Genomic DNA, 20,151 nt, shown 5'->3' on the forward strand with positions numbered 1-20,151 from the left:
TTATTCCCCATTCAAATTTGATTCTTAAACATTGAGGACAATGTTTCATTTAAGTTGGTGGTGGTGGTGCAAATTCAATATGCAAATTCAATATTTAAAATGCTTGTTGGAACTCTGTGGCATATTTTCATGTGTCAATTTTTTTTAATTTTGCATCACACGTGCATCCTTTTCACATGTGTACTCATTCTCATTCATAGCCATCTTCGTGAATTCACCGAACCTACTATAATCATTTTTGCTAAGGCATTCACAGAACCTCTAATGCACTCCTCCAAGGTTTGTGGTAAGATGGTGGTTTGACACATGTAGCTAGAGAACTCTTTTGCTTAAGTATTCATGTGAGTTTTGGAGAGGATTGAGAGCCTACAAATACAGTAAATTGTGATAAGCTTTTATTGATCTGTTGAATTAGGTACTTCTTGTGAGAATATCATTACATGGTTTGTGGTAAGATGGTGGATATATTTGGGATATGACGAACGACAACTTAGGATCAACGTTTGAGTCTTTCAAGCTAACAATTTCCATCATAGATCCCTAGTAGCCAACTTTGAGCCAATAAACACATGTAGCTTTTTCTTTTCATATGTCCACATTATCCTTACCTCTCCACATTGGAGTATAACCTACACACTTATTTTCGCTACCCTTGTTACTTCCAGGTGTGTATTAGATGTGGAATTCTTATTTTTTTTGCACGGAATAAAAAAAAATAGAGAGAGAGAAAAGAGAAGAATATGAGTTATAAAGTGTTCAAGTGAGTGAGCTTCAAAGGCAAAAATATCAAAACTGGGTAGAAATAGCAAAATACCAGGGTGACATAATTATTCACCAAATTATAAAAAAAAAAAAAAGAAAAAAAAAAGAAAAGGAAAAATATGCATTATTTGATGATCTGAAAAGTTGGAGAGTACAACAAGTGATAAGTGTGGTCTACTGAGATATTTAATAAGATTCTCTTTGTATGTACTTGGAATTTTTTGAATCATTTTTCATTTTTTTCATATAGCCCCGAACCTAAGTCACGTTACAACCTTTTGTGTTGACTGTTCTAATCCTAAGTAAGCTTTTAGAAAGAATGGTTGAATTCTCATTTGTTAGTGTTCCTATCATAAGATCAATGCTTGCTTGTTGCTTGTTCATAATTACCTAAATCTCTATGTGATTGTGTGTACACCACTTGTCAACTCCATAGAGAGAGCCCTTACACAAAACACTATTATACCCGTGGGTTATGGAGTTGAACATTTTGCTTGAGACGTTCTTGATGTTGCATGTGTCAAGGTTAATGGTAAGATGGTTATAGCTTGGAGAACACACACACACTCTGTGAATTGCTATAAATGGATTGATCTTGATGGATTATTGGATTCCTTAGTTTTTTTTTTATATGTGAATCTGGAAAATGTGAATTGGTAGCCTACTTTAGTGATTCTCATCTCTTTCGTCTCTTTAGCATAGAAATTGCTAAGAACTAGCAATAAGCAAGTTGGTAGGTGTGATGAGTGTACGCAAGTACATTCTAAATATCCCATTATTGGACTAAAATGCTAAAATGTTAATAGAAATCATTGTAATTAATGTGTCTTCTTGAATTGAGTTTCTAAAATTTTAAAAGAAATCATTGAAATTAATGTGTATTCTTGAATTGAGTTTCTATTTACTTTATGATACTCCTGAGCAGATTTTTATTTTTAATTTCAGAGTTTATAAAAGAGCAAGTCCAAACCCATTCAAATTCAAAGGACTTTTAAGTGGGCAAGACGTTGGAACAACCTAAGAACTTTCAACGAGTGTAGGACTCTTCAAATAAGAATAATGATAGGGTTTGAGAGTAATTCGGATCAGAGTCCAAAATGCGCTAGGAGACAAAATGAATATACTTTAGTATTTTAATCATAACTTTCCGTTCAAATATCAGATTGGCACGATTCATAATGCGTTGGAAATCTATCTTAAAGGGCTACAAAGTTGTCTCTAATAAGTATTTTTAAATTCAAACTTCTGAAGTGTGTACGTGGCTGCCAAGTTGAGTCCAAAGATTTAGGCGATTTTGTGTGCGGGAATATGAAGACATTAGGGTTTTTTTCCTACTCTATTTAAGCATATCATTAGCACAAAATTGAAAAATTCAGAAGAGAGGAGACGGCTCAGTTTGAAGGAGGAATATCTTAAATTAATTTCCATGGCCGCCGTTTGCTCTATTTTTCTCTTAAGATTTTTGTTATCCATTATATTTATAGGTAACTAAATTCTCAAGTAGGGTTAAGGATGAAGTTGCACATTAGATGGTATTTTTAATTTATTTTTTATTTATGTATTTGATTTTCAATTACTAAAACTCTTTTGTTTTATCATTCTCAATTCATTGTTAATAATTTCTTCTCCGAATAATCATAAAATTTATTCTATTTATGGATTCAATCATGCTTTTTCTATTGAATGGATTACCTCTTTGATTATGTTTGGATCAATTATTTATCTTTATTGATTTAATTATTTGCTGCAATATCTCTTCCTGAGTATATTGTCGTCGTTAGATTTTCTCAATAGTGATAATAATTTACGTATTTTAAAAGTGGTGAATGATTTTTCAAAGAGTTACATTTGGTTTAATTTTGGTTTATAAATCTATACATTTCGATTGGAAATATTAGGAATTGAGTTTCCAATTGAGTTATTCAATGAATTAAGAATAATTAAAATACCATATTTGTGCAAGGGATTCCCGATGCTTTTCTGTTTGTCAAACTTGAGTACTTTTTCCGTTAGTCACTTTGCTTCACTTTAATTTGCATTTAAAATTAATCTTTGTTCCCCATTAATCATTTAATATATTTCTTTAGTTTCTTTGTTTTTTATACAATTCTTTTAATTCGTCTCTCTGTGGAATCGACACCCCAAAACTGTGCTACAACTACCGCATTATTCTTTGAGCATAATCAGGTGATTTTTCAAAGACATTTGTAGTAGAACGTTGAAAGTTGATGCATTGTTAAAAATGGGAGCTAACATTGCAATAATATTGTGCAAATTCGAGAGTTTGTACCCGCCTTCATTCTTTGATGTAATGGTTCATTTGGTTGTACACCTACCTCGTGAGGCTTTAGTCGCTGGCCCAATTTAGTATAGATGAATGTATCCTAAACAGTTTTTGGGAAAACTTAAGCGATCTGTGGGGAATAAAGCTCGTCCAGAAGGTTCGATTGCAGAGTCATATATTGATAATGAGTGGCATACCTTTTGTTCAATGTATTTTCATGGGGCTGATACTAGATTTACAAGACTAGATCGAAATTATGAAGGCGGGCGAGAGATGGGAGTCTCATCGACATTTACTGTATTTTCCCAGATCGTGCGTCCCATAGGCGTACAAGGGGGCTACGATATATGTGGGCGAGAGTTTAAAAGAGCTCAATCGTATGTCTTGAATAACTGCGCAGAGATTTATCACTACTTGAGGTTAGTGATGATCATCTAAATCAATATTATCTTTAAATTTATATATAATAATATAGTATAACTTCATACAAATTAAACATTCACATGAACATGCACATGCACAACAAACATATACAACTACTTCGCTCGAATGGTGTAACTGACGTAGAAAAGATGGACGAAGAGGAATTTTCCTCGTGGTTTGAACATACGGTATTACTGTTAAGCCTCATTTTATAATATGAATTTCATACCACTAAACTCTACTTTTTTCCTATATAATAATATTTATTGATATAGGTTGCATTGAAATATGGTGAAAATTTAGAAGAAATCTCACCAGAACTGTATGCTCTAGCATGTGGTCCGTCCAGGCGGGCCATCCAGTACTCAGGATGTTTGGTGCATGGATATAGATTTCATACAACTGATAGAGAACGATATAGAAAAACTCAAAATTGTGGGGTCGTAGTCGAAGGAAGCCATGGGGATGATAACATTGACTTCTACGGAATTGTGGAAGATATCATAGCGTTAAAGTGCATGGGGTGATATATGGTCTGGTTGTTTAAATGTAATTAGTGGGATGTCTCAAATCCTAGGTTAGGAGTGCGTAACGATGATTATTTTGTGAGTGTCAATACATCTCGCACATGGTATGAGGATGATCCTTTCGTTCTCGCTTGCCAAGCGAATCAAGTTTTTTATTTAGATGATCCGGAGTACGAAAACCCATGTCGGGTAGTAGAAAAATTTGCACCAAGAAATGTATATGATTACATTCCAAAGGCAAACGAACCATATGAAGAAGTTGACAATCTAGCAAATGAAGAAGCATTCAAGAAAATGAAGTAAGCATCAATCTATTTGTTGATCTAAACCAATATGATATGGTCTCATTGCGTAGAGAAGATGTTCAACCCAAAATAATTGAGGGTGAAATATCGGAAGAAGATGAATCAACTGAAATGTCTAGTGAGGATGAGGGTGACTGGTCTAACAAAACGGATAGTAAATGAATTTCAAACATGAACTTTTGTAAGTAATATTAACATATAAATATCTGTAACGTTTGTTTGAATAATAGTTTGTTACAATTTCAAATAGATATGCCTCCCAAACGCAAAGCAACACGTGTGTCATCCCCATCCATTACTGACTCCTCGTATAGTTCACCTGTCATGAATAGTGAGCCAACATCACTAGGCCCAGAATAATGTATTTTATCAAATTAAATATCATATTTTATGCTCAATTTAAATAATATATCTATAAAATAAATTAATTTAATTAAAAACTTATGCTTTAATTATTGTATATATAATTGTTGTAAGCAAGCACTGAGGTAGAGGCACTACGAGGGGTGTCTGCATAGAGAAAGTAAGGAAAGTTCGTAAAATCAAGGTTGATATTCCTAATAATTACACCGGTAGCTGCGGAGATTCGGCAGCGTAACTTGCTTCTTATGTTGGTATACTTACTCGCACGTATGCACCGATTGCTACATCCTCTTGGTCTAAAATTTTCCAAGATGTGAAAGACCACATAAAAAACCGTTGTTTGGTAATAAGCTACATCTCAAGCAACTAAGTATATAACATGTTACTTTCAAGTTACTTTGTATTTATACTAATTGTTTATAATTTTTGAAATGATGAGTTTGAGCTTAATTTTGGCCAAATAGAGGATTGATTAATGGTTGAGGAACTGATGTTGAATGCATTTCGGAGGTACAAAGGTCGATGCCATGCACATTATAAGAAGTTCAGTACTATAATAGAGGCGCGCCAAAATCCATTTCAAGCAATTCCACCAAAAGAATGAGAGAAAGTTTGTGATATATTTGAAGATCCTGTTTATCAGTTAATATCGCTGCTATCTTTTTTTACTAGTATATCACAGATGTATTAAACATATAGACTAAGGAATTGGAGGAAGAAGTACTAGAGATAGAATGATTGAGGTATAAGGAAAAAGAGTTGCTAACCCAATTAGATCAAGCAGCGGATTCGGAGGCGAGATTAGAAGAGAGGATGCAGTTGAATAACCAGAAAATATTTGAACAATTCCAGTCAATGATGTTTCAAAACTCTATGCCACCACCATAGTCTTCAAATTTATCTTTTCTTTCATTGCATTTATATTATGATGTTCCAAAACATTTAAAAAATTGATGTTTGAATTACAAATTGTGTAATATTAGTATGGTATTTTTAATTAAATTTTTATCTGTATGATTAATACAGTTCGAACGGTAAATTACTATTTGTAATTACATTCGAACCAAAACAGACCCATTCAAACAAAAACTAAGACATTCAAACGATAAAAGAGAAATACGGATGTTCGAACAACATTTATGTGCAAAACCCAGTTCGAACGAATATAATTTCCGAAAATAAAATTTATGTTCGAACAGACATAATTTTTGTTTGAACACAAGTCGTTTGAAAAATTTATTAGTTCAAATGCATAAAATATGTTCGAACACTCCGTTCGTTCGAACAGGATCAAATATGGACATTAGTTCGAATGAATATTTTATATTGTTCGAATGGACGTCTCAGTTCAGATGAAGAAATATTTCATTCGAATAATATATTGAGACGAAATTGGCTTGTTTAAAAAAAAAAGTATCCATTCGAACGGTTTCGACTGCATCCGCCCAATTTCGTCTCTAAAAATGATTTTTTGAAATGAAATCTGATTTTTGTATCTAAAACATTTTTGAGACGGTCTTTCCAAGACAAAATTGAGACGAAATTTTTTCATCTCCAAATATAATTTAGGACGAAAATTGTGTTTTTTGAGACAAAATTTTTTGTCTCAAAAAACACAATCTCTTGTAGTGGTTGGTACCCAAATTCAGCCATTGTAAACAATGATATATAATATTAATAATAATAATCGCAGCATCATGTGTCATTAATATCATTCACGATGTTCCTAATTAGATACAGTATCATTTACCATTTGTTGCACAATTAGCTAGGGATGGAATTAATTAATAACTCTTTGTATGCCAATATTATATTTGTATATTTATATATATAGATAGATGATCTTATATATTCTTTATTGTTACTTCTTTCCTTTTTCAATTAATGATTGTTCTTATATATAATCATGTGTCTATATATATACCATCAGCACAAAAAGAAAAATCATCTTTAATAGTAATACTTACTATTCAGCATATATAGAAAGATTAGAATGATTCACAAACGAAATATGAAACCAAAGATGCCGAGGTCCTTTAGACCGGCCAATTGGTTCCTCACTAAGAGAACCAATGATCGAATCTTCCCTCTCCCATGTATAAAAAAAAAAAATATCATGAAACCAAAGATCAGTTGGTTCAAAGTAATATGATCACGTCGGTCATTTATATCATCGACTAGCAATCATGTTGAGGGTGTATCCTCTACACTGAATTGTAAATATATATATATAGGTTTTTCAACATCATATAGTTGATGAAAATTAATCTATTAGGTATAGAGCAAGCACAAGAGTTAATTCATGTGTAGAAGGCATTAATTAAGTACTGCACGCATGTAATTAAGATTAATGTCGAACACGTTATTGTGATAGACATTATTAGCTTTTTTGTAATTAATTACCACCAATATCATGGATAGAGTTGCAAAAAATCATGTACTGCCACCATCAAAAGAAGGCATCTTTAGGGAGTCACAAAAGTACTTATAAGGCTGCATTATTTATTCAGATATAAAATTATTTTGCCAAAAAACTGTATTTTCTGAACTGGGCTTCCATGCATCAGATTATATTCTACTTTCATTTGAAGAAATAAAATTATTCTATAATTTATGATCTTTAATTTACTACATACCATTATACAATATAGGAGCATCATGCATCCTAGCTAGGTCGATGAGCAATATATATTTATAATACCTTCTTGTGTTAATATTATGTATATATTTGATTATAAGTTTGATCATTATGCGAAAATAAAGTACTCATATTGATCATCGCCATATATATATATAGATGTATGTATGTATGTATAAGTCCAAACCATCAAAATTATCTATATGTACGTACGAATATTTTTTTTTTTTTTTAGAACTGCTACAAACATAAAGAGATTATACAAAGTAAACCCACAAACTGATGTGGTTTCATAGAATCCGTTAGATCTACTTTATAATAAAAGTAACTTTACAATCTGATGCACTACATCAAACCACATCAGTTTGTAGGTTTAATTTTGTATAATCCATTTGTGGCTAAAATATTTTCCTTTTTTAATTAAGAACCTTCCAAAAAGATGCCACCCAATGAGGAAAACTAATTTAATTACCTGATTCAATAGGATATATAATTAAGTAAAATTAGATGCATATTATATACACATATATATTGAGTCGATCTGCATAAGGCAGAAAATCTATAATTACATAAATAAAATTGGAATTCAATTTACTCTAATTATTATATATATTGTATGTACCTACTATATATATACCCTCTTATTAGATTGAAATATACATATATAGATATAGTTACAAAAAGAAGTTAAAATCCATCACGATTCCATTTCTAGTGAAAATTGATCAGCACTATCTCATCCTCCATTCACCATTTTCCTTCATAAGGCCTATAAATTTCAGAAGCTAACTAGCCCCAATCTTTGTATTGCTTATTAAAAAAAAAGTTGAGTCAAGTCATCTCGTCAAAATGAAGACTGGTCGTGAAAATATTATGGCTTATTGGGCTATGATCATGGCTCTGGCCTTTGCTGCTAATGGTGTTCATGCAGGGTGGGAGTATGCCCATGCAACCTTCTACGGTGATATGAGTGGTGGTGACACCATGAGTAAGTGTGTGTGTGTGTGTAATGTTTTCATCTCCTTAATATATTACACAAAAACTAAATGCAATGAATTCAAATCTTATTTCACCACCATCACACATACATGACAGAGTTTTTTGGTTCATGTGTTTTGTCTTTTTGTTTATCATATCTTGTGTTGCATGCAGTGGGAGCTTGTGGTTATGAAGATCTATTCAAACAAGGTTATGGTCTTGCAACAACAGCGTTAAGCACCGCACTTTTCGAAGATGGGTCGGCATGCGGGGCTTGCTATGAACTAAGATGCACAGATTCACCTTGGTGCAAACATGGGGCAGGTTCAATCCGAGTAACAGCCACCAACTTCTGTCCTCCTGACTATACCAAAACCCAAGGGGTTTGGTGCAACCCACCACAGAAACATTTCGATCTCTCCATGCCAATGTTCCTCAAGATTGCAGAATACAAAGCTGGGATTGTTCCTGTTTCGTATCGACAAGTCATGTGTTACAAACAAGGTGGGATTAAGTTTGAGATAAAGGGAAATTCGTACTGGCTACTTGTGCTTGTGTATAATGTTGGAGGTGTTGGCCAAGTTGCTGATGTGAAGATCAAGGGTTCCAACAGTAGTAGTTGGATACAAATGACTAGAAATTGGGGCCAAAATTGGCAGACATCTGAGCGGTTGGAAGGGCAAAGCTTGTCTTTCCAAGTGACTGCTTCTGATGGTAAGGTTGTGCAGTCTTTAAATGTTGCACCACCAAATTGGCAATTCAATACGGCATATGAGGGACGTAGGAATTTCTATTGATCATGATCATCATGATATAATAGGGATTTATTATTTGGAAATTAAAGAATAATAATCTACTTATAATTTATGTATGGTAATTTGGGGGATATTATGAATTATTATGGAATATATATATTATATATAGGATCTCTTCATTTGGAAAAGAATGATCCTTTTTTCTTTCTATGGAATTAATTTCTCTATGCTTATCAATGTTATTTTTAGTTTTAAATGGAATAATTAATAAAATATCTCCATGGTTTATAGCATATTAATTAAAAAGGTACAACGTTTGAGCCGGAAAGTTTATAATTCAATACATTCATATATAGTCATAGCTACTAGCTATTGACTACATGATCATATGATCATCCTTTTCATATATTTTTTCTTACAATATATTTTTTTTTCTAAAATATATAAAAATGTGTCATTTCATGTGAGAGAGACATGATAAAGCACTAAAAATTCTCGTACGTCTTTCCAACGTGAGTCTATGAAAAGGCAATATTAAAATATGAAACTTCAAAAGGTGCAAAAAGATGAAGTGGAGAGAATTAATATATTTGAAATAAATTAACACTTTTGACAAAGTGTTTTTTAAACGCTAATTTATTTTATAAAGACATATATGACCACCCAATATCGAAACTACCTTAACTTTAATATATGATCAGGATCAGCCATTTAATTTAATATTTTTTTTTTTACTTTATATATATATATACAAGGTCAATATGCTTGGGAATGCTGGTGCTGATTGCCTCAAATAATCAGCTGAGCTAGCTGTTAGTGCGGTACTGCATGCTGACATTCATATTTGCAGGAGCTGTCTCAATTATACAAGTAGTCTTGAGTTTCAATGATATTGGATCTATATAAATAACTCTTTCTTCTATATTAATAAAGCTTCAGAAATAACATATATATATATATATATACACACGTACGTAGGTGGAAATTGTTAGGTTAATTCTGTAATCTTTTTCTTATTGCCTGATTAATATAAGTTATATATATACTTCAGTGTTGGTTGTCTATATATGGTGATTGATATCTCAAGACGATCTATGGACTGAGTTGGAACTACCTCTGATGCCCGGCCATGGACGGTGGCTGGCGCTGCGACAGCTTGAAGATCACTGAATTCTGGTGCATGAGTACTTTTGTGGATATTTCATTTTTCTTTGAGAAATATGCTAATTATTTGGTTGATACGAGTAGTTTGACAAATGAAATGATCTTGGTGCATGGCGTGCAAGATACTCAAAATTCAGGGTTATTATTGGAGAGTGAGAAATGCATGACCAAAGGATGGATCACCTGGACCAATACTGTTGAAGACTGATTGCATTTGTAAAATGTGAAATATTTGCTTTAGAGACTTCACATATGTTTTAGAAGCTTATTCAACATTGAGTGATCGATTTTTTTTTTTTCTTTATGGGAAATTAACTTCATTCATTCATCGGAGAAAAGTTATATCTATGACCGGACACAAGTCAATTACTGCATTTAGAACTTCACCAATACATAAATTTCTTTGTGATTGATATGATCTTAACTATTGTTGTAACTTTCTACAGACAAATCGTCTAAGAGATAACACTCATACCCCACCCTCAGCGGCGTACCTATGAAGGGGCACCCCCCCGTTTTAAAAAAATAACAATATATATTAATTTTTTTATAATTTAATAGAATTATATTAATCTTATTTTGTGGTGGCCCTCCTCTACAAAATTATTTTGATTTTATAGATTAATTACAGCTTATAAGTCCAATTTAAAAAAAATTAATCCAATTCAAAAAAATAAATAAATAAAATACATCTCACATAAAATAAAATAATCTAATAACCTAATCACACGCTTTTACTCTCAATAAAAATAAAAAAGAAATTTGGATGGTTTTTTCTCCTTCAATGCCGCCTCTACACTGCAGTTCTCTTTTTCTATGCTAAAAGTTTAAACTTTAAAGTCTTGTCTTGTCTAGATGATCTGCCAAAAGGCTAGCTTTTGAATTTTGATAGTTTCGCCACTGCATTGTCTGATACACGGTTTATTTTTCTTTTTCTTTTTCTTTTTTTTTTATTTTTATTTTAATGTTAATTCATATATATATATAATTGTATTGAATCTATTAAATTTGATGCAGTGTTTTTAACGTTTTTTTTATTTAGATTCAATACTTGATGATTTTGTTTTTTTAAAAGAATGCAAGTTACAATTTTAGACATTCTGTACTTCTTTTATTTGATATATTTGTATGAGTGTCTTTATGTTATTTCAATGATATATTGTTCTTAACATATCATATAATTTTTTAATACATAGGTTGTATTAAACGTATTTTATTTTTATTTTAGATCTTACTATCAGATTTTTCTATACCGTAGAAAAAATTGTATAGAAATAGAACAAAAAATATTTTATTATAGTTTTAGCTTTGCTTGGCCCCCTTAAAACAAATTTCTGGTTCTGCCACTGTCCACCCTCCATAGGAGAGGAGGATTTAACCTCTACGGACAAAACATCTAAGAGATGATTGAGTGATCGATGTTTAGTCCATATTTTAGAACATCTATACGTACCCTTGATGTTATATTTGTTATATTAAAGCTTTCGAAACTCATTAGCAAAGATCAACATTTGATGGCACTCTTTTTGGCCATTTCATTCCACTTCAGTGTACGTACAAGCAATTCACGGCTTATCTTATTAAAAATAGTAAATGATTTGTGCAAATTTATGGCGTACAAGTCCTTTGAAAGAAAAGATCGGATTCGCCCAAAAAAATTATTTTTTAATGATAGTTTTAGTTTTCTCAAATTATTCGTACGAAATTTACATTACATTACTTAGGAAAAATAGAGAAAAGTTGATCTACAATCTTTCCACAATCAGCTACTACCCATATCCTAAAATTCAGCAAGTGGTGATACATTATTGTTAGAAATACTATATCAAAATATGTAACAGGAAGCAATATTATGTCGTTGATAAATTGTAGATCTAGTGCAGTTTTTTCACGGATTCTCCAGCGTTGTTATTCGTCCACGATCTTTATATCAATGGTGAAGTATGCTACGTGGTAGTAACAGAACAATACTCACAAATTTCATAATCTAGATACCGAGACTAGAGAGAACCATTTGAGAAATAGATCATTTTTTATGCAAGTGTCATCCAAATGAGTGATGGGTTATTCTAAGCGTAACCCCGAGCTAGCTATTAAGGCATCAAGTCTCATAAAGTGACTTAAGTGCCACTTCATAATCTCCAAGAGAAGTAGTGGGTGCTCCTTTCTTACAATTGTCAAGGTCTGGAGTAATACTTGATATAAGCATAAGGATTCTTTGCAAAAAAAAATGGAATCCACTCTGGAAAAAGTATGTGTATATATATATATATACACATATAGATCCTACCTTTTTCTTAAAGGTCTTGTGGTTCTCTGCATCATACTACTTTACAACTTAGTATAAAAAATTATTATTTTATTTACTTTAAATTGTTACAAGTACAAAAATTTTGAATTAAATAAGAATATTTTAATATATAGTAATAATTGAATTATAATATAGTGGATGGTGTATCATTGTCTTTTTATTAAACTATTGCATATTACAATGTAAAATGACATTTCAAAGGTACCATATGTATTATAAAATTAAATTGATAAATTAACATGATTTGATATGTGATGTTAGATGGAGGAAAAAGACCAAAAAGCTCCCCCCACCCAACCCCAAGGCTTGACAAAAAGAAATATATATATATATATATATATATATATATATATTATAACCTTGTCTAAGTTGTATATCTCCTTTAGTTTTTTATACTTTTCTTCTTGTTCTTGTCCACAATTCATAGTTGACACTGGCCAATGCTCTTAAATGGCGAATCTTAAGGGGTGCCTTGTAAATTATCAACAGTTTTTTAATAGATATTTGTTCTATATCATCAAGTTAGAATTTGGTATAATTTAATATTATATGATAAATATATTTTGTTTTCCTGTTTTATTTCAAGAAATTAAATTAGAATATAATATTTACATTAGATTATTTCTTTTTTAAAGTTTATATTTATCTGAGTGAAACATATTTAACAAAAAATCGCATATTTACTGGATAGTTGGCTACACAATATGCAACTGCAATACTTAAAAACTTTTAAACATATAACGTTACTGGTATACATTATTAATTAGCAAAATACAAAACTTATTTATGATTTATATATATTGCATCTTTTTTATAATTCCTATATAGACCGTTTCCATAGTTTAACATCTACTCTTAATTGTAACATATGAAAATTTTAGATGTAAAATTACTGACATTCATGGAAGAATACAAGTTTGAAATATTTTTTTTTTCTTATTTTGTACTTGTTTTTTTTTTATCAATTTGTTAAAGGTATTCCTAAAAATATTCAATTCTACTATTTATTCTAAACCTAAAAGTACACGGTCCCTCCAAATTTGTAATCCTAACTTTTTTCTAGTTAGATCTATTTTATAATAAAAATAATTTTATATTCGAAACACTCAAATTCAATTTTAAAATTTGAGATATTCCATTCTCAAGCCAATTTCTAAAGAAAAAAGCTAGTTTGTTGCCCCAAATTGACCGCCCCATTTGACTGTTTAGTGAAATTTTTTATTTTTTGTACTTAATGATGAAGGAAGTAATTTTAAGTGTATTGATATATTTTTTTATTTTTTAAAAATATTTAAATACATTAAAAAATGTGAATAAAAAAAAGAAAAAAAAAGTTACTTTTGCAACTATCAGTCAAGTAGAGCGGGCTGCTCCGAGCGACAAAGTAGCCAGACTCATTTCTAAAACACACAACCCATATTAATTAAATGGTAAAATTTGATTTGTAAAATTTAAATTTTAAAACTTACCTTAAAATCAAATTATGTCATGTAAATATTTTATTGAGTGTGCTCTATGCCGAAAATGGAATTTTTGTTAAAATTTACTTTTGCAAGTCTCTTTTTCAAATGACATTAACCCACGAATTGTATAAGAGTTATTATATTTTTAAGTAATTATATTAATTAAATAGCAAAATTATTCGAATTTTAAAATTTATTTTTAAAATAATGTATTTACTAACTTCTTATAAATTTCTATTTGTATACTGAGCTCGCTCAAGGGAATTGAGTCGTCAATTGCATAGCTACTAGAGTCCTAGACACAACAATGGCGGAGCCACCTGAAACCGCACCAATGGAAGCCCTCGAGTCGCCAACTCCTCCTTCTTATTCCTCTTCTTATCCGAAGCCCCAACCGATCCCTAGCTCTAGCCCATCACCGCCGCCTTCATCGATGAGCAGGCTATGGAGGCCAGCCGCCCAGCGAAACCTCCGAAACCAGTGGTCAAAACTGGCTTCTCATAGGCAGCAATGGGCTTCTTCTTCCTCTAGTGGAAAGTCCCACGCCAATTCTCTCGTCAACGTCCATCTTTCTCAGAGGTATTGTACATTTTGTCCTCTGTTTGTTGTTTATATTTGTAATTTCATTAGGTGTTTTTTTTCCTGTTGGGTCGTGGGGTTTGGATGTTATGCTCTGCTTTGTTGCTGACATAAAATTTAGGATGTTGTTTGTCCATACATTTTTTTGTGTTTTGGATCGGTTATTATGTCTGCAAGTTGTTCTCTGCTTTGTTTCTGAATGCTGAGTGATATGAGAAAAAATTAACTTATATTTTGTCCTCTTGGATCGAGAGTATTCATTTTTTTGGAATCCTAAAAAAGGAGAAGCTTCATTTAACTGTGCCCGGTATTGATTTAGCCTCAAAAAAATTAATGCGGACTTTGGACTCTACGTTTCATTTTGTTGTGGGCTGACTTTGATATAAAGCCATGGTTATGGTTGAAGCTTTGCTTTGTATATCAGTGAGGTTCTTATTATTGTGATTTACTTGAGTCCTGAAAATTCGGTTTCCTATGGGTCAATAATTGGTTCAGATACATGCCTTCGTTGGAGCTAGGTGTTCTAAACGATATGCCAGATATAAGAAAGAAAGCCTGTCGGAAATTGTGCAAGCAGCAGGTAATTGTTATCTATGCATGTGGTTGTGCTTGATACTGTGCAAACAGATATGTTTTCTTTGAACATCAACCAGTTTTTTGGTTTTTTACATAGGTCAAATTAAGAATAGGGTTTAATAACAAAATCACAAGAGGAAAGCAGCTGGCCTTTGCCTATTTACTTGATCAATAAAATCTTATTTTACCTATCAAAATAAAATCACAAGAGGACCTTTGGTCCATGCAGACAAGAGCTTCTTGTAATTACTTTTATGATTATGGTGTATTCAAATCTTCAATACAGTACTTTTTAATCCGGTTTCCTTGCTCTAGCACTAATCTACTGAATTTTGTCTCAGGAACTTTACCGGATCAAACTTTTATCATCATACAAGGACATGGTACGTATGCTTAATAATTTTGAATGGTTATTGCCAAATGCATGGTCTGGTTTTTCTCCTCTTTATTGTTTGGTATTTTCAAATTCTTTTCACTGCATCTTTTTAATATTAATTAATGTAGCCATACATGTTACAGTTGTGCAAATATATCCTATTTCTAAGTCAACTTTAACAGGAAATAATCATATGGTGCAGCCCTCATTTTAGAATACCATATTTGATCATCTAAGTACTTGTAAATATATTTTTTTTCCATCCATTTGCACTTACTTATCAAAAAAATATATATTATCTATTTGACCATCTAAGAATCTACTATCTAGCAAAATATTTGAGTGGGATTCTCTTTTGTGTTGTCAAAATCTTGGAAAATATCAGAAATTTGATTGACTTTGGTGTTGGCCTTCAACGCCTAATTCAAAGCCAATGTTTCTACTCTAGCCTGAAACCTGACAATGTGGTCAATTCTTTTTTGTTTCTATAAAATGAATTGAAAGGTATCATTTGATCTTTTTATTTTGACATGCTAGAATCTTTGTTATAGAAAAATTATCAAGAACTAATGAAGAAAAATAAGATATGTTTGCTATTTTTTTCTGAATCATGTCAAATGAACATCTTTTGCTCTTGAGAAAGATTGTAGTCTTTCAAGCAATGCCTTAGTAAGTATCATTTTTATCATCTGCTTTTTATATTAATTGATACATTTTTTGTAAGTGATACAAATAAGTCAGTAGCTGTATCTGTTGTCTTTGTTTTGATAAGCCATCTTCAGGTGGCTGCTGTAACCCAAATGGTCAATGCCTGTAGATCCATGAGATGTTATCAAACCGGGACAAGCAATAGTACACTTGTACAATTTTCTAATTCTTCTGGAGATCAGAATGACACTGGAGATGGTGGTGGAGTCTCTGTCTTTGTATTTTTGTCAATCTCTTCTCATGGTATGTATCTGAAACTCTTTCTTTTTTTTATCGGTATATGCATCTGCAACTCTTTTTACCGCATCCTGTTCTTTTTCATATTAGTGATGAGCTTTCTTTTTCTTCATTTTTTGACAGCATAAAATTGCATCATCCCTGACTTATCTTTTGAATTTTTTGGTAATTAGTTGTCCTATTAGATCATTTTCATGAAAGTCTGAAACAAACCACTGAACTAGTTTAAAAAACTTGGCCAACCCAGGAAGACGAGTGATGTCAGAACTTTTTAGTTAATGAAAAGGAAAGAAAATGGCAATGTCTAAACAATAAATGGAGCATTTTTACAGAAATTTCTGGAATTTTTATGGTGAGGAGCTCATTGGATATTTTCCTGCCTTTTGTTTCGCCCTCTGTTGCTGGTGTGTTTTCCTGTATACTTTAGTCTGCAAGGTTTTTTTTTCCCCTATTGTTCTCAATAAATTTATTTGCTTATTTAAGCAGTAAATTCTAAATTGTTTGGTTTAAGTTTAAATCTCTCTGCATAATACTAGTTTCATTTTCTGTGATGATTCTTATACTCAAACAATGTCAGAGAAACTGGCGGAGGAGCTTGTTCGGATGTTTATAATGGAACTAAATGTGAAGGTAAATTGCAGTTTCCCTTGGCTATTAGGAAATTCTGATTTAATTTGAACTTGTTCAGGACCATTTTTTTCTTGATTCATGACTGGTATCGTGTGGTTGGGCCAGCGGTTGCTAGTACTGGAGTTTCTGTCCATTAGTTGTGAAGTTCCACAAGACATTGGGTTGCATTGGGGGGATCAGCTTTATCAAGGAGAATTTGATAATTTGAGTACGTTGAACTTGTTTTCTGAAGAAACTTGTGAGCCAGTCCCACCAAAATTGATGGATCGGAAATCTGACACACCTGCTGTACAATGTAAAAACCAGCCAAATCCAGAGGTTCTGCAGGTACTTATTGATCATTTAAAAAACACTCAATAGGCTATATAAATACATGTGCGATTGCACACCTGCACTAGTTGACTAATGGTGGATTAAGTCTAGGACCCAATTCTTCCACATTTTCTTTGTAGTCAACATAAGAGTAATGCATGGTATGTTATAAAGAGTCCAATTTGCTGTCAAATAAATCAAAGATATCTTAGTCAGAACGTCTCGAGGTGATGCTAAATGGGGGAGATCTTTTAGTTCTCAAGTTACTCATGGGCCATGTAGATAGGATTACCATCATGAACAAAGTGTTTACCCCATATCCTAGCAATTTGTGAGAGCATTTTCTCTTAAATCTTTGGTCCTGAAAAATATTGGAATGCAAAGTGTTGTAGTAAATGACTAGTTGCCAACTTTTAGAAAAAAATGAGCTGTACTGAGTTCCCTCTTTTCGGCGCTTTACTGAATTCCTTGACTTGTATTGCAGGTTTATCTTACAACATGGCTTGCAGAGGTCAACATAAATGTTCATAGGTAAAGTACTCAATAACTCAAGCTCATTTTAATCTTTATTTCTTTTCTTTTCATCCTAGCTGTATGTGGGGAAGGGAAAAATATAAAGAACGGGAAGCGTGACTCTTGCTTGAATGTGCGACTGCACAGCACCTATTGCCCCAAAGTGAGTTGGCACGGAGGCTAGAAAGAGCAGAAACATATTCAAATTGTTGAAGACTAAAATGGGATGTCTGTTTCCAAATTGTTGATGATAGAACCATATTCACCCATGGAATATGTGTTGATAAATACGTTTCTAAGCTATCTTTCCTTCAACATAACATAGAATCACTTGCCACAAAAGTTACCTTCAATTTTGTTTCTTCACAGGATAGACGAAATATTTTCTCTAATTGGAGAGGAAATGCATGTCAGCCTCACATAAGCTACTCTTGGAAGAAGAATCACTGGGTTTAACTTGCCACTTCCTCAGACCATGAAGGATGTTTAACATTCAAGGCACATTGACAGAACACTAGCATCTACTCATCTAGCAGTACATGGAAAGCTTGACTTTTGCCAGAGCGCCAAAAGATTGAAGAACTGTCCAGCCATAGAGTTGTATCCACGTTGATGATTTTTTCGTCAGCAATGTATCACTGTTGCCGTCCCAATAGAAGTTTGGTTTCTAATAAAACCAAGCCTGCTTTACATGAGCACAAGGCAAATGAGGACGAAACAGTTGCCCTTAGTTATGTGTAAAGAGCTTGCCCTTAGTTTGGAGCAAGCTCTTTACAATTTTGTTTATTTGGCAATCACAATGCCCAAAAATTATGCATCATTGATTTCCTGTCCTCCCTTGCATTGGCTACCATCTACATGGTATGTTTACTGCAGTCTAGGGGTGAAAAAAAAAATCCGGTGAACCAGTAAATCGAACCGGTAGGTTTGGTTCGGTCCGGTATCGATTTTATTTTTCTCAAAACCGAATAAAATCGGTCCGGTTCCCATTTTTCTTTCTCTAATACCGGATTGGACTGGTTAATATATATATTTTTTAATTTTTTATATTGTATAAAATAATTTTATATGATTTTTTATATCATATCATAATTAATAATAATCCACCAATTGCATTATATATATATATATATATTAATTATATGCTCACGTAAAATACAAGAGGCAGGCTAGTTAATAATGTTGATGTGTAAGTTGCTACAAAATTCGAAAACAAAATATAATTAACATGGCAGAATGAAATTATATGAGTATCATAAAAAACAGCATTCATTTGCGGTAGTGGTCGAGAAGGATTTCGACAATTGATAGGACATGTAGCCATCACAAAAATGGCTTATTATGTAGAGGAGATTGTGTAAAGTAAAAACTCTTTCATTTTTTTTTTCTTTTCTATTTTTTTTTAATTTCAAACTCTTGAGTGATGTTTTTATAAGGTTATGAATGATGTACAAGTAAACTCAAGTGTGCTTGAATAAAATTAGATCATACTCCACTCTTAAAGTCTAGCCACGTATGTACAAATTCAATTTGTTTATACACCCTTATAAATCTCAATAGTTTTCAAGGGATTTCCTAAATATCAATGGGTCATAGAAATCATGCTTTAGTATTACTGGTGCTGATTTTTCAAGTCAATGGACATCTTCACATCCACTGCCTGCTTAATTAATTAATGCACGACCTTTCAAATTTAATGACTTGACCATCAACGTATGTCATGACTTCTCTTTCATTTTGAATTAGATCGATAATCACAATCCACATTACTAGTAGAGGTCCTCTCGATCGTGGAGATTTTTTCTGCAATCATCTAACAAGTGGGTCTGACATTTATAAATTGAGCATGAATATTACAATATATCTATACGAGCTGGCAACAATATAATGTACTCCAAAAACATATAATTAATTTTCTATATTATTAAAAAATGAGTTTTCGATAAACGACTTAGTTTTTAGAATATCTTTTTACTTTTTTGTCAATGAAAAAAAAAAATAGATTTTTCTTTTAAACAAGAATCAAAGCAGTCTCAATTTTCTTTTTCCACCTCAATATATACGCAACGCTGAAATCTGGCTGGTGTAAATATTGCAAGTGGTAGACCGCATAACCAACATCCCATGGAAGACAGGCTCGACCACTATATATGTAGAAGACAAGCCCCTTGACATTGAAAGAGATAATAACAACTAATAGGTCTCCATCTGATCACTTTTTATATTATATATAATTTTTATATTATT

The 20,151-nt window shown here is 32.2% G+C and overlaps 2 protein-coding genes across 3 annotated transcripts; both read left to right on the forward strand.

Annotated features, from left to right (window-relative positions):
• The first annotated feature begins 8,190 nt into the window (after nt 1-8,190).
• Nucleotides 8,191-9,077, forward strand: LOC108982611 (expansin-A23-like). The gene is made up of 2 exons (XM_018954045.2): nt 8,191-8,290; nt 8,455-9,077. Exons 1-2 carry the CDS (start codon nt 8,191-8,193, stop codon nt 9,075-9,077), a joined length of 723 nt encoding a protein of 240 aa, XP_018809590.2.
• A 5,154-nt stretch (nt 9,078-14,231) lies between these two features.
• On the forward strand, nt 14,232-18,735 carry LOC108982973. 2 transcript variants are annotated; one of them, XM_035685725.1, is made up of 8 exons: nt 14,232-14,552; nt 15,048-15,132; nt 15,470-15,511; nt 16,287-16,455; nt 17,027-17,079; nt 17,185-17,406; nt 17,876-17,922; nt 18,274-18,735. In XM_035685725.1, the coding sequence occupies exons 1-8, from the start codon at nt 14,281-14,283 to the stop codon at nt 18,326-18,328; spliced, it is 945 nt and encodes a 314-aa protein (XP_035541618.1). In that variant the 5' UTR covers nt 14,232-14,280; the 3' UTR covers nt 18,329-18,735. The 2 variants fall into 2 exon arrangements, with proteins under 2 accessions (XP_035541618.1, XP_035541617.1); XM_035685724.1 differs by having other exon boundaries at nt 18,279-18,735.
• Nucleotides 18,736-20,151: the final 1,416 nt, after the last annotated feature.

This window comes from Juglans regia, chromosome 2, assembly GCF_001411555.2.
Source record: "Juglans regia cultivar Chandler chromosome 2, Walnut 2.0, whole genome shotgun sequence".
NCBI lineage: Eukaryota > Viridiplantae > Streptophyta > Magnoliopsida > Fagales > Juglandaceae > Juglans > Juglans regia.